The sequence below is a fragment of the Lipotes vexillifer genome, unplaced genomic scaffold (assembly GCF_000442215.2).
Source record: "Lipotes vexillifer unplaced genomic scaffold, Lipotes_vexillifer_v1.1 scaffold946, whole genome shotgun sequence".
Taxonomy (NCBI): Eukaryota; Metazoa; Chordata; class Mammalia; order Artiodactyla; family Lipotidae; genus Lipotes; species Lipotes vexillifer.
Window position 1 is genome coordinate 772,251 of NW_006776646.1, and position 11,704 is coordinate 783,954.

The 11,704-nt window shown below is 38.0% G+C and overlaps 1 protein-coding gene across 1 annotated transcript in view; it reads left to right on the plus strand.

Moving 5' to 3' along the window:
• The first annotated feature begins 7,409 nt into the window (after positions 1–7,409).
• CIP2A (cellular inhibitor of PP2A) overlaps positions 7,410–11,704 on the plus strand; it is a 26,958-nt gene continuing 22,663 nt past the window's right edge. Inside the window, exon 1 of the mRNA XM_007450535.1 lies at positions 7,410–7,574. Coding sequence (XP_007450597.1) covers positions 7,473–7,574 — 102 coding nt within the window. The 5' untranslated portion in view covers positions 7,410–7,472. The remainder of the gene's footprint in view (positions 7,575–11,704) is intronic.

Sequence of the window (11,704 nt, forward strand, 5' to 3'; positions counted from 1 at the left end):
TTTTTGATCACATACTTCTAAAGCAGTAAATTCTGAAGATATATTAATACACTGAAAATATATGAATAGCAATTCATTTATGCTCTTCATGCTATTGTAGGTACTACAATAATATAAAATAAAAAAGAATGAGATTAAAATAAGCAAAAAGGGGCTTCCCTGGTGGCACAATGGTTGAGAGCCCGCCTGCCGATATAGGGGACACGCATTCGTGCCCGGGTCTGGGAAGATCCCACATGCCGCGGAGCGGCTGGGCCCGTGAGCCATGGCCGCTGAGCCTGCGGTCCGGAGACTATGCTCCGCAACGGGAGAGGCCACAGCAGTGAGGGGCCGGCGTACTGACAGGAAAAAAAAAAAAAAAAAAAGGCAAAAAGTAAAGTTATAATATTTGTTCCCACACCCTAATAGTCAGTTTCACATATCTCAGGTGTGCATATTCTACTTTGGACAGCCCGGTCTCAGAAAATGACTTCACATTTTAATTCAGGAAACAGATATACACCCATTTCATGAACTTGGTGATATCTATTTCCTAAAAGACTAGAAATTTTTAAATGAGATACGCAAAGGGCCCTGCTCTGCACAAAGGAGGCTTTCAACAAATACTAGTTATAATTAAAAATGATACCATACCTTAACTTAAAATAAAAGTATGTCATTTTCATCTTTACTTATCTGTAAAATTAGATTCAGAAACAATGGATAGTACCTTTTTTCTTTTAAAAGAAAACTTCTGATCTGGGGATATGAAATTAGATGTGAAAATGCGGGATAAAACATTTACCCAAATTAGCCAAACCTTGTATTCTTAATCTAGAGTTGAAGTCTGTGAAATGTACATTAAAAAATCATGAACTGGGCTTCCCCGGTGGCGCAGTGGTTGAGAGTCTGCCTGCCAATGCAGGGGACACGGGTTCGTGCCCCGGTCTGGGAAGATCCCACATGCTGCGGAGCAACTAGCCCCGTGAGCCACAATTACTGAGCCTGCGCGTCTGGATCCTGTGCTCTGCAACAAGAGGCCGCGATAGTGAGAGGCCCGCGCACCGCGATGAGGAGTGGCCCCCAGTTGCCGCAATTAGAGAAAGCCCACACACTTAAAAGAAGACCCAACACAGCAAAAATAAATAAATAAATATTTAAAAAAAAAAAAAAAAAACATGAACTGTCTGAAAAGTAAGAAAGTTAATTTCATGGTTTGGCAAATTAGCTTAATCATAATACTTGATAGTTGGGAGAGAAAACAGGAAGAAGAATAATTACAAAGGGAGAATAATTTTGGTTTATTTAGGTTTTCTGGCTTTGTGATGAAGGTTAACATTTCTGAAAATTAAGAGTTGACATTAACTGTACAGACTGTTTCCTGGCTCTGTATAAAGGGTAAAATCAATTTAATATTAGTACATATTTGAATTGTTTTAGCCATAGTGGGGACACAGTATCCAAATGACCCCATGCCTAGACCTCTGTCAATTTTCTACCACTGATTTCTTTGCCTTGAATCTTTGGAACCTGGGCCAATGGAATTTCTGTTCTGCTGTTTATGCCTATTGAATAAGCTCTTAGTTTTAGATTTGGCCTCATGCCCTCACTAGCATGGAATTCCCAGAGTCAGGAAATTTTTTTTTTTTCCCTAAATCCCTTGCTACATCCCCAGTGCCTAGTACCTGGCGTACTTTAAGCATGCAATACTAATTTAAAGAATGAAGCCACCCATCCTTCTGCATAGTTCAAGGCCTCTGAAGGCAGAAGTAAAGAGTGAACCTGTATGTAGATTAAGACTTCCTTCTTTGTAAACCTAGAGTCTTCTTTTAGAAGTCAAAGCAGCCCAGATGCTGCAGCTAAGATGGACCCCTATAGACAACCATTGGGTCAAGATAGGTTGCCTGTCCTCCAGCAACTACTTCTCAGTGTTTTTTTATTGGTTCTTCACATCTCTCCAACCTCTAAATACTTAAGTACTTTGGAGTTCAGTCTTTTCTATCCTACTCACCCTATATCATTTAGTCTCCAGGCTTTAAATTTTTATCTCTGGCCTTGACCTCTCCCTTAACTACAAATAATATATTCAACAGCCCAATCAATAGCTCCCAGATGTCTAGCAGACACCTTGTCATAACTGAAATTGAGCTCAAGATATCTCCCCTACCCCACAAAACAGCTAAAGCAGAGCTACCCAGCCAAGTCATGCCTTGATCAAACTAACTGCACTCAACCCACAGACCAAGAAATAAATGTTCATGGTTTTAACCACTGAGTTTTGAGGTGATTTGTTATGCAGCAAATACTGATCAATACTCCACCCTAACTAAAACTGCAATTCTCCATCCTGACTCTGATATTTCCTATCCCCCTTACCTGTTTTTTCCTATACTGCACTTATTACTAACGTTAATATATTTTACTTATATCTTTTTTTTTTGCTATATCTCCCATTAAAATAAAAGCTCTACTTGGGTAGACATTTTTTGTCTATTTGATTCACTGCTGTACCCCCAGAACCTAGAAATGTACATGCCACTCAAGCTAGCATTAAATATATGGTGGGTAAATGAATTAACAGTCAGCTCTGTGTTCACACCTCTGATACAATTCCCTTAGTACAATATTCAGTATTCTACAAACTCTGCACATTCATCAAAAATACAGTTCATGACACATACAGTTCATGATACATACAGTTCATGAATCATACCGTATGATTCATCTAATATGACTTAAACCCTGGTAATGAGACATTAAAAAATTCCATTTTACTATTCAGCATTGAAGATATGCTCTTTTAAAGTTTTTCCAGAAGAAATAAAGGAGCTTCCCAGCCCTTGAGTTGTAAGCTCCTAATCAAATTTTGCTTAACTCCCTTAAATGTGTTTCCTGAACTATAAATTAGGAAAAATACCTACATCAAATACAAAGAACAGACAGGAATAAAAATGTACAAAGAAGAGGGATTTCATGCCACTCCTTGATGAAGGAATTGGATACTTAATATTTTGCCTTAAAAAAATATTATGTGTTCCTACAGCATTCTATTTCTCTTGAAAAGCACTTATTCTGGTTTGCTACTTTCCCAACAGACTCTAAGATCTTTGAAAAATAACTAGCATTCAGTGAATATTTCATAAATGAATATTAGCATTTAAAAAATATTTACCAGAATGATTAAAATAATTAAACTTTTTTAAACTACAATGTGGATGCTCACTTTAGCTACTGTCTTTTTAAATTTTTCTGGCATGGATAATCTTTAATAAAAAATATAGTATGGAAATATACTGTCTTCAACTTTTAAAAAATTATAAAAGGAACAAATAAAAGAAAAATATATTTATATGATGAAATTTTTCAAGATAAAAGTAAAATTAGTGATTCTGAAGAAAAAAAAAATTAATAAAATCAAAGTTGCTTCTTGAAAAGCTGAATAAAATAGACAAACCCCTGGAAAGCCCCACTAAGAAAACAGATAACATTATAATGAAAATGGAAATTCAAATCTACAAAGAAGAGATTAAGAGAATTATTGTATACTGATGTAACTTTACATCAATAAATTTTCAAATTTAGAGAAATAGTTGGTATGCTAAAAATTTTTATTTCCAAAGCTAACACAAGAAGATAGAAAAAATTATCAGATCAATAACCATATTACAAATTCAAATATTTTCTAAAGATCTACCACTAAATAAGCTATCAAGCTTGATTTTATAGGCCAGTTGTATGTAATCTACAAGGATCAAATGATTCTATTTGATTCTCATTATTCTACAGCATAGAAAAAAAGATGGAAAATTTCCAATTCATTTTTCAAAAGTAACATACAATCCAAATTCCAAAAGAGTGAATAAAGAAAATTTACTTTAAATTCTCCCAAACATAAATATAAAATCCTGAATAAAATATCTGTAGCATAGCAAATATAAGGTTTGCTACTACTTCTTGTGTGACCTTGGGTAAATTACTTCACCTCGCTCTCAGTTTTTTCCATCTGTAAAATGAAGATCATAATAGTACCTAAAGCATGACATTATAAAGATTAAAGTTAAGTTCTTAGAACAGTGCTTGGCAATAGCAAATGCTCAATATGTGTTAGCTATTATTATCCTAAAAATAAAATCAATATAATCCACTGCACTATCATTTTAAAGGGAAAAATAAGATATATAAATATTTAATAATCTTTTAGCAGACATTTCGTCAAATCTTTAAATAAAACTGGTATAAAGGGCAATTGCCAAAACATTTTAAAGAATATTTATCTCACGCCAATAGCACAAATTATACTAAGTGTTAAAATACTGGTCATTCCCATTCAATTAAGTAATAAGACTACGATGTTCAATATCATTATGATTATTCCATACTTTAAAGATTACACTAATGAAATAAAGTATGAGAACAAATATTGGAAGGGATGAAATTATTATTTGCAGATGACATATAGCTAGAAAATCTAAGAGAGGAAGCAAAACTGAATCAATAAGGAATTTTAGTCAGTAGGCTGGATAAAAGATATACCAAAAATCAGTTTCTCTTTTAACAGTAGCAATAACAAATAAAAAATTTATAGGAGAAAAAGAGAACCCACTCACAGTAACAAAAATTATATAATACCCAGGAATAAATTTAATGAAAATGGTACAAGACTATATGATAAGCTATATTAAATTTCATTGAACATAAAATACAACCTGAATACTTAATATTGACTACCTCAGCAGTTTCTATATCTTCTCTATCACCCAGTCTAGAAACTTGGAATCCCTTCTAGTTTCATCCCTCTCCTCACTCTTCACATTTGAAATCATTCACTAAGTCCTGGCTATTTCACCTCATATATATTCCTCAAACTTGTCATCTTTTTGTCATCTCCACTTCAATGATCTCAGCTATCCTTTGGAAAGATTCCAGTATATTAAATATTCTCCCTACTTCTGGTCTTATCCTCCTCAGAATCATAGCCTGTCTAGCTACCAGGGTAATCAATCTAAAACACAAACCTAACTAGATTAGGCCCCAGTTTAAAACCAGAGATCACCACTGAATTCAGGATGGAGTCCAAGCTCAAGGTTAATAAAGCCTTCAGTCATTTGGACCCAGCTTCATCTCCTCCTCCTCCTTTCCCATCTTTTTGCATCTTAAAACATGGCTCTGTTTCTCATATTAGGATACGCAAGTATCTCCGACAAAAGATACTTCTCACAGCTACCACAAGTGGTATATCCTACTAAATTTACATCAATTTTTGGTGAAGATTTTTTGAGAAAGACCTTATTTTACATTAAAATAAATACAGAAAAGATGCAAAATTTGTGACTGCTCAAGTTAAAACGCAAGATTTCGAAGAAAGATGGCACTTACAGCAAACAGCTTTGACCCTTTCCCTCAGGTCAAAATGGGGATAATCATGATACATTTGTCATTATTAGTGAAAAATCTGACACTGCCAAACTGCTATCACTGTATATGCTATCACTGTATATGCCAAGGAACTAAGATGTAACTAATACTTGCTGAGAATATAACTATGCCAGGCAACTGTTCTAAATTCTTCGTTGGTTAACTCATTTTATAATAACTTGCCATGATTTCACCTCTACTACTCGCACACTTGCTCTCTACTCCAGCCATAGTGGTGTCCTTGCTATTCCTTACACACATTCTCAGGCTCCCATTTCAAGGCCTTTGCCCTTGCTATTCTATCTAGAAATCTTTCCCCTTAGAGAGCATAGGTCTCTTTTTCAACTCCTTGTAGTACTAGTATTTCCTCCAATGTTGTTTTCTCTATCCTGACCTCCCATTTCCCTTCCTTTTAACCATAACTCTAGAAGAATAATTCTCTTTTTTCTCCATCTCACTTTCTTTACTGTGCTTGTTATTTGTTTTTCTTTCCCCTATCAGAAGGTAATGGTAGGATTTTTGTTCTATGACAATAGGATTTTTACGTTATTCACTGAATCTAGTGCCTAGACCACTGCCTAGCACATTCTAGGCTCTAATTATTTACTGAAGGAACAACTTTATGAAACAGATACTACTGTTAGTCAAATTTTACTTTATGAAGAGACTGAAGCAGCGAGAATTTGCCTGTGATCCCACAGTAAAAGGCAGAGCTAGGATTTGTAAGCAGACAGCCTGGCTTCACTCTTTACCACAACTGCATGGTGCCTCTCATTTGTGAGGTGAATTTCATATGCACGATCTACTTAGTACATTTCCTTGATTAGACAGTCCCTTTCCAGCCGGTTCCCTGACTGGCAGGTTTAGCGCACTTATACAGTCAATTGTTTACAGAATGAAAAAATGCATAAATACATTAATTACCCTATGATTTACGCCTCAATTATTATTTTAAGCTTTCAGACTTAATTTTTAACTTAATATAAAAATAATTCCTGCCTTTAAAAATACAGTGACGTAGAATACTTTTTTGAATTGACAAAACATGATTTCTGACAAATGGTTTAATTAAAAGGACGTGTACTCTATTCTTAAAATTTTATCCAAACTGGCTTTTAAAGCTTCATTCAACATTAGCATACATTAAGCAAAAAGCTCCAGAACCAGCCTGACTCATTTCGTTATACATACATGCATAATATTATCTCTAATGAAAAACCGCGAACAGTGCCATTTCCTTAGACACCAAGATGTATAAAACAATCAACTACGCCAGATAAAAACAGCACCTTCACTTACAAAAACTGACGCTAATCAGAACACCCTCCGGAGCAACACTTGGCCCAGGAGTCACCTGGACCAGCTTTCTCAAATTTGACAACCACTATCATAAGGGCATGACTAACTTGCCACCGAATCCGAATGGCCATAGGTTTACTCTAAGAAACAAACATTCCTGAGTAGAAGGGGTGGACAAATGAGCGGTTTTAAAAAGAGGCCCCTCCCAGGCCGCCTCAAAATCTAGAGCCCAAGATTCTCCTCCTCAGAGCTCCTCACCGTGTCTAGACTAGGGGGAAGCGACCATTTCTCAGGTAGAAGATGATGCACAAAGGAAAAACTGGCCATCCAGCGTGAAGGCTGAGGAACCAAACGCAAACAAACCGCACTGATTAACAAGGAAGCCCCCGGGCGTCCCACCGGCCCACCGCCCCTTCAGAGGTGGAGCCGCAATTGCACTTCTCGCGAGATGTCTCGTCTTCACGGGATCTCGAACTGAAACCTCGCGGCTTTTCGGATCAGGGGGTCTGAAAGGACAACTCCCAGCCCGCCTCACGGGCTCACAAAGGGCCTCGATCTCCACCTCACCCTCCCTCCACCACCACGCCCCTCCCCTCCCTTCCCTTCCTAGAAGGTTCCCTTCCCCAGGTTGCCCAGGGACTTCCGGACCCCGAGCGGAACCGGAAGCTTCTGGGAGCGAGTGGGTGGGGGCGGAAAATGTTTTAAAAAGCGCGGGGCAAGCTAGAGGACCGAACTGGCAAGGTGGTGGTATCCCGGAAGCGGGACTGTGGCGGGTCCTGATGGACAACACCGCCTGCTTGAAGTCCTTGCTTCTGACCATTAGTCAGTATAAAGCAGTTAAGTCGGAAGCGAACGCCACCCAGCTTTTGCGGCACTTGGAGGTGAGGGCTTTCGGGGTGGCGGACGAGACGGGCTTCCTCGTAGCCTTCGGTCACTTGGTGGCCGGGATGTAGTGGTCTCAGCCTAGAAAAGAAAGGACAGCTCGCTCCCTCCGCGGCCTTTTTGTATTGGTAAAGAAGGCTAAAGATTGTCAGCTTTGAATTCCCACCCTCCTCTATCCCGCCCCAAGCCCCTCCGCGTTCATCTGACTGCAGCAAGGGATGAGTAACTACTGATAGCCCTAGAAAGAGGGAGGTTGAGACAAAAGGTTGGGGGATTTAGGCCGTATTTGGAGTTGGTAGAGGAAAGAGCTAGAGCTGTTATCTTTTCCTTTGCTTCTTATGTTGGTTTTTCCATTGTAACAGAGCCTTCTCAAAATGTACAGCAATTCTCGGAGGTGGAGGTCAGGGGGAGTAACGATTAAAACTTGATTTACCCCTGTCACTAGGCAGTTTACAATCTGAACCTGTTGCTTACTGCTTTTATTTGAACTCATGTTGAACTCGGGCTTGAAAATTATTATTTAAACTTTCTCTGGATTAGGAAGCAATCTCTCTTACTAGTAATCACAGTTTTTCTTTATCAAAATTTATTGCTCAGTTTTTCAGTCCTAAAATGCTGAATTGTCACTTTTTCTTTTAGTTCCTAGTGATTTGCATCTAGAGTGTACTTATCTTATGCTGAAAATTATAATCACAGCTTTCTGTGATCCTATTTGTTTTTAGGCTCTTAAACTCCTGCTGTCATTTGTTACGCATTCAGGGAATTCCAACTAATAATGACCTCAGTTTAATAAAAAGTAATTGAGCTCAGTCAAAGCTTATTTTAATTCTCTGTCGCAGCTTCTGTTAACAAAGAATTAAAGTTCTCTCTGTCGCAGCTTCTGTTAACATAAAATTGAACATAATTTTTAAATATATTACTTGTTTTATTAACCTTATGATAAAAGGCTAAATTACCAAAGGTTTGCAAAATACTACAGAGAAGGCAACAGTGAATGGCACAGCAACATCAGCCTTTGTTGTGACTGTAGTGCACTAACTGTGAATTTTCTCAAGCTTCACTGGTGCTCCTCTTCTTACCACTTCAGGAGCTTATCTCTTAACACTTTTCTTTTTTCATTCATTACCTCGACAAATCCCTACAAACCTAACAATGAAGGTGTTAGCTGTTAAATAAATGCTAGGGCTTTGCTTCTCAATGAGGATAGAACAGTGCAATAGTGGACTCCAGAAGCCACAGAATAATCAGAACTGTCAGTTTTATTTAAGAATTTGGAGTTAAGAAATTTAGATTCTAATCTGAAACATTACCTCTCTTTGAGAGTAAACAGTTGTGTTGTGAATCTGAACAGGGTGTTATCATGAATTGAAAGAGACTTCAAAGAAATTTGAGGCCTGGAGATTGGCTTCTTGGTACTGTGTTCCCAAAGTTTTCAAGAGGTTTACCAAAAATTCTTCTGCCATTTAATTGAGAGATAACATACATACATTACATAAAGTGCATTAATCTTAAGTGAAGAGCTTGATAGTTTTTTTTAAACATAAGTGTACACTCAAGTAGCTACCACCTGTCGTATGAGACAACATTTCCAACACCCTATAAGTTTTTCAGCTATCCCTAAAGTTTCAGATAAGTGGATTAATAAGTATGTTTGTGTCTGGCTTCTTCCTCTCAATATAATCTGTAAAATTTATTCATGTGGCCGATGTGCCAGTATTTCATTCTTTTTTATTGCTATTTAGAATTCCACTGTACAGAGGTACCACAGTTTATATATATCCTGTTCATGAACATCTGGGTTGTTTCCAGTTCTGGGTGGAATTATGAGTAAATCTGTTATAAACATTTTTACACATTTTTTTGTGGATGTATGTATTCATTTCTCTTGTATACCTCATAGTGTAATTGTTGGGTCTTAGGGTAAGTTTATGTTCAGTTCTGGTTAAAACACCAGTTTTCCACAAGTTATACTGATGTATCCTCCCACCAGCAATATGTGAATTTTGCTGTCATTCATCCACACCACTCCTTGGTGCTCTCAGATTTTTAAATTTTAACTCTTTTGGTTGACAATATTAATGGTGAATGTTTTTCATGAGACCTCATGAGAGCAACCTCATGAGAGCAACATCTGAGGATACAAAGGGTGATAGATGGTTATCATGTGAACGATTATTCACTCTGCTATCCTGCTGCGCTTCTGCTGCACTGTTTTTGTCTTCTTGCAGAACCTTAGCTTTGGATTTTTTTTATGATCAGCAGAGCTGAGCTGGTATCATTTTTTTTAATATAAATTTATTTATTTATTTATGGCTGTGTTGGGTCTTCGTTGCTGCATGCGGACTTAGGCTACTCTTCATTGCAGTGTGTGGGCTTCTCATTGCGGTGGCATCTCTTGTTGCGGAGCACGGGCTCTAGGCGCGTGGGCTTCAGTAGTTGTGGCATGCGAGCTCAGTAGTTGTGGCTTGTGGGCTCTAGAGCGCAGGCTCAGTAGTTGTGGCACATGGGCTTAGTTGCTCAGCAGCATGTGGGATCTTCCCAGATCAGGAGGCTCAGTATTGTGGCACATGGGCTTAGTTGCTCAGCAGCATGTGGGATCTTCCCAGATCAGGGCTCGAACCTGTGTCCCCTGCATTGGCAGGTGGATTCCCAACCACTGCGCCACCAGGAAAGCCCTGGTCTCATTCTTGACGATGTTTCACAGCACTAATCTTATGTAATGATTATGGAGCAGGGATGCAGGAACAGTGAATCCCAGTTGTACCGCTGTCTATTATGTGTGCCTCAGTTTACTCATCTGTAGAACTATTAGTACAGGTTTATTATGAAGCTGAAAGGAATTAACATACATAATGTACCTAGAACAATAGCTAGGCCAGAGCTATTAAGATGTCTTAATATTTTAGAGGGCTAACTGTATAAGCAGGCAAAAGGGCAATGCTCAGAAGGTTCCTTACCTCAAAATATTTACTATCAGTATCTAATTTCACTTTGGACCTGTTTTTTCAGTCTGATAGACTTTTACTTTAATGTTAAAATACATACTCTGTGGGAACAGATATTCTGAAGATCTATTATCAGTAAAGCTTTACAGGAAAAACTGATATCTGGGCGAGGGTATAAAAGGGATATAGAAAAGAAAGAAACAATTCTGATTATAGTCTTTTTTAAAAAAAGTCTTTTAAGAATAAAAACGTTTAGGGCTTCCCTGGTGGTGCAGTGGTTGAGAGTCTGCCTGCCGAGGCAGGGGACGCGGGTTTGTGCCCCGGACCGGGAGGATCCCACATGCCGCGGAGCGCCATGGCCGCTGAGCCTGCGCGTCCGGAGCCTGTGCTCTGCAACGGGAGAGGCCACAACAGTGAGAGGCCCGCGTACCGAAAAAAAAAGAGAATAAAAACGTTTAGAACAGATTTAATCTAATCCTAAAGTAAATGATTGTTTTTTTATATTTATAGAAAAGATTTTCTTAATAATGAATAATATTCATAAAGCATTTTGAAAGTAAGTGGATGTCTGACAACTGTTCCTAGCCCTCATCCCAGCTTAGTCTTTCAGGAGGTGGTGCTAGTAGGAGGTAGTACGTTTATAGTGTTATGAGAGGAGTAAATAGTGAAATAACAAATAATAAATTTTTTTAATTCCTGACCTGCCTACTCAAAACAAATTTTTTTAACTTCTTTGTGATCTCTAACTTCTGGGCTTAGGTACTGTCTGGTAGGGAGCAGAAGGAATACTCACATAGTTAATCCCATGAATAATTCTTTGGATTTAGCTGCTTTCCACTTTCCATTTGCCTCCCTCAAAGAAGATGGAATTCATTTATTCGGTAAATATATTTATAGTAGAATGTTGATTTGTAGTCTATGCCTTCATGGAGTGATCAATGTAGTGGGGAGGATAAATATTGCTAAGTCGGCAAAAGCTTGCTGACTTAGCAAATAAAAGTGTAATGTACTATAGGATAGTATAACAGGCAAACCTAACCTAGTTAGTGGAAGAGGATTAGAGAATGCTTAGTGGAAGAAACAAAATTGAGACTGGAATGATTACGTTAGTTAGTGAGTGAAGGGATAGGTGATCTTCCATGCAGAGGGAACAACATGTATGAATTTTCTAAATTGGGAAAGAG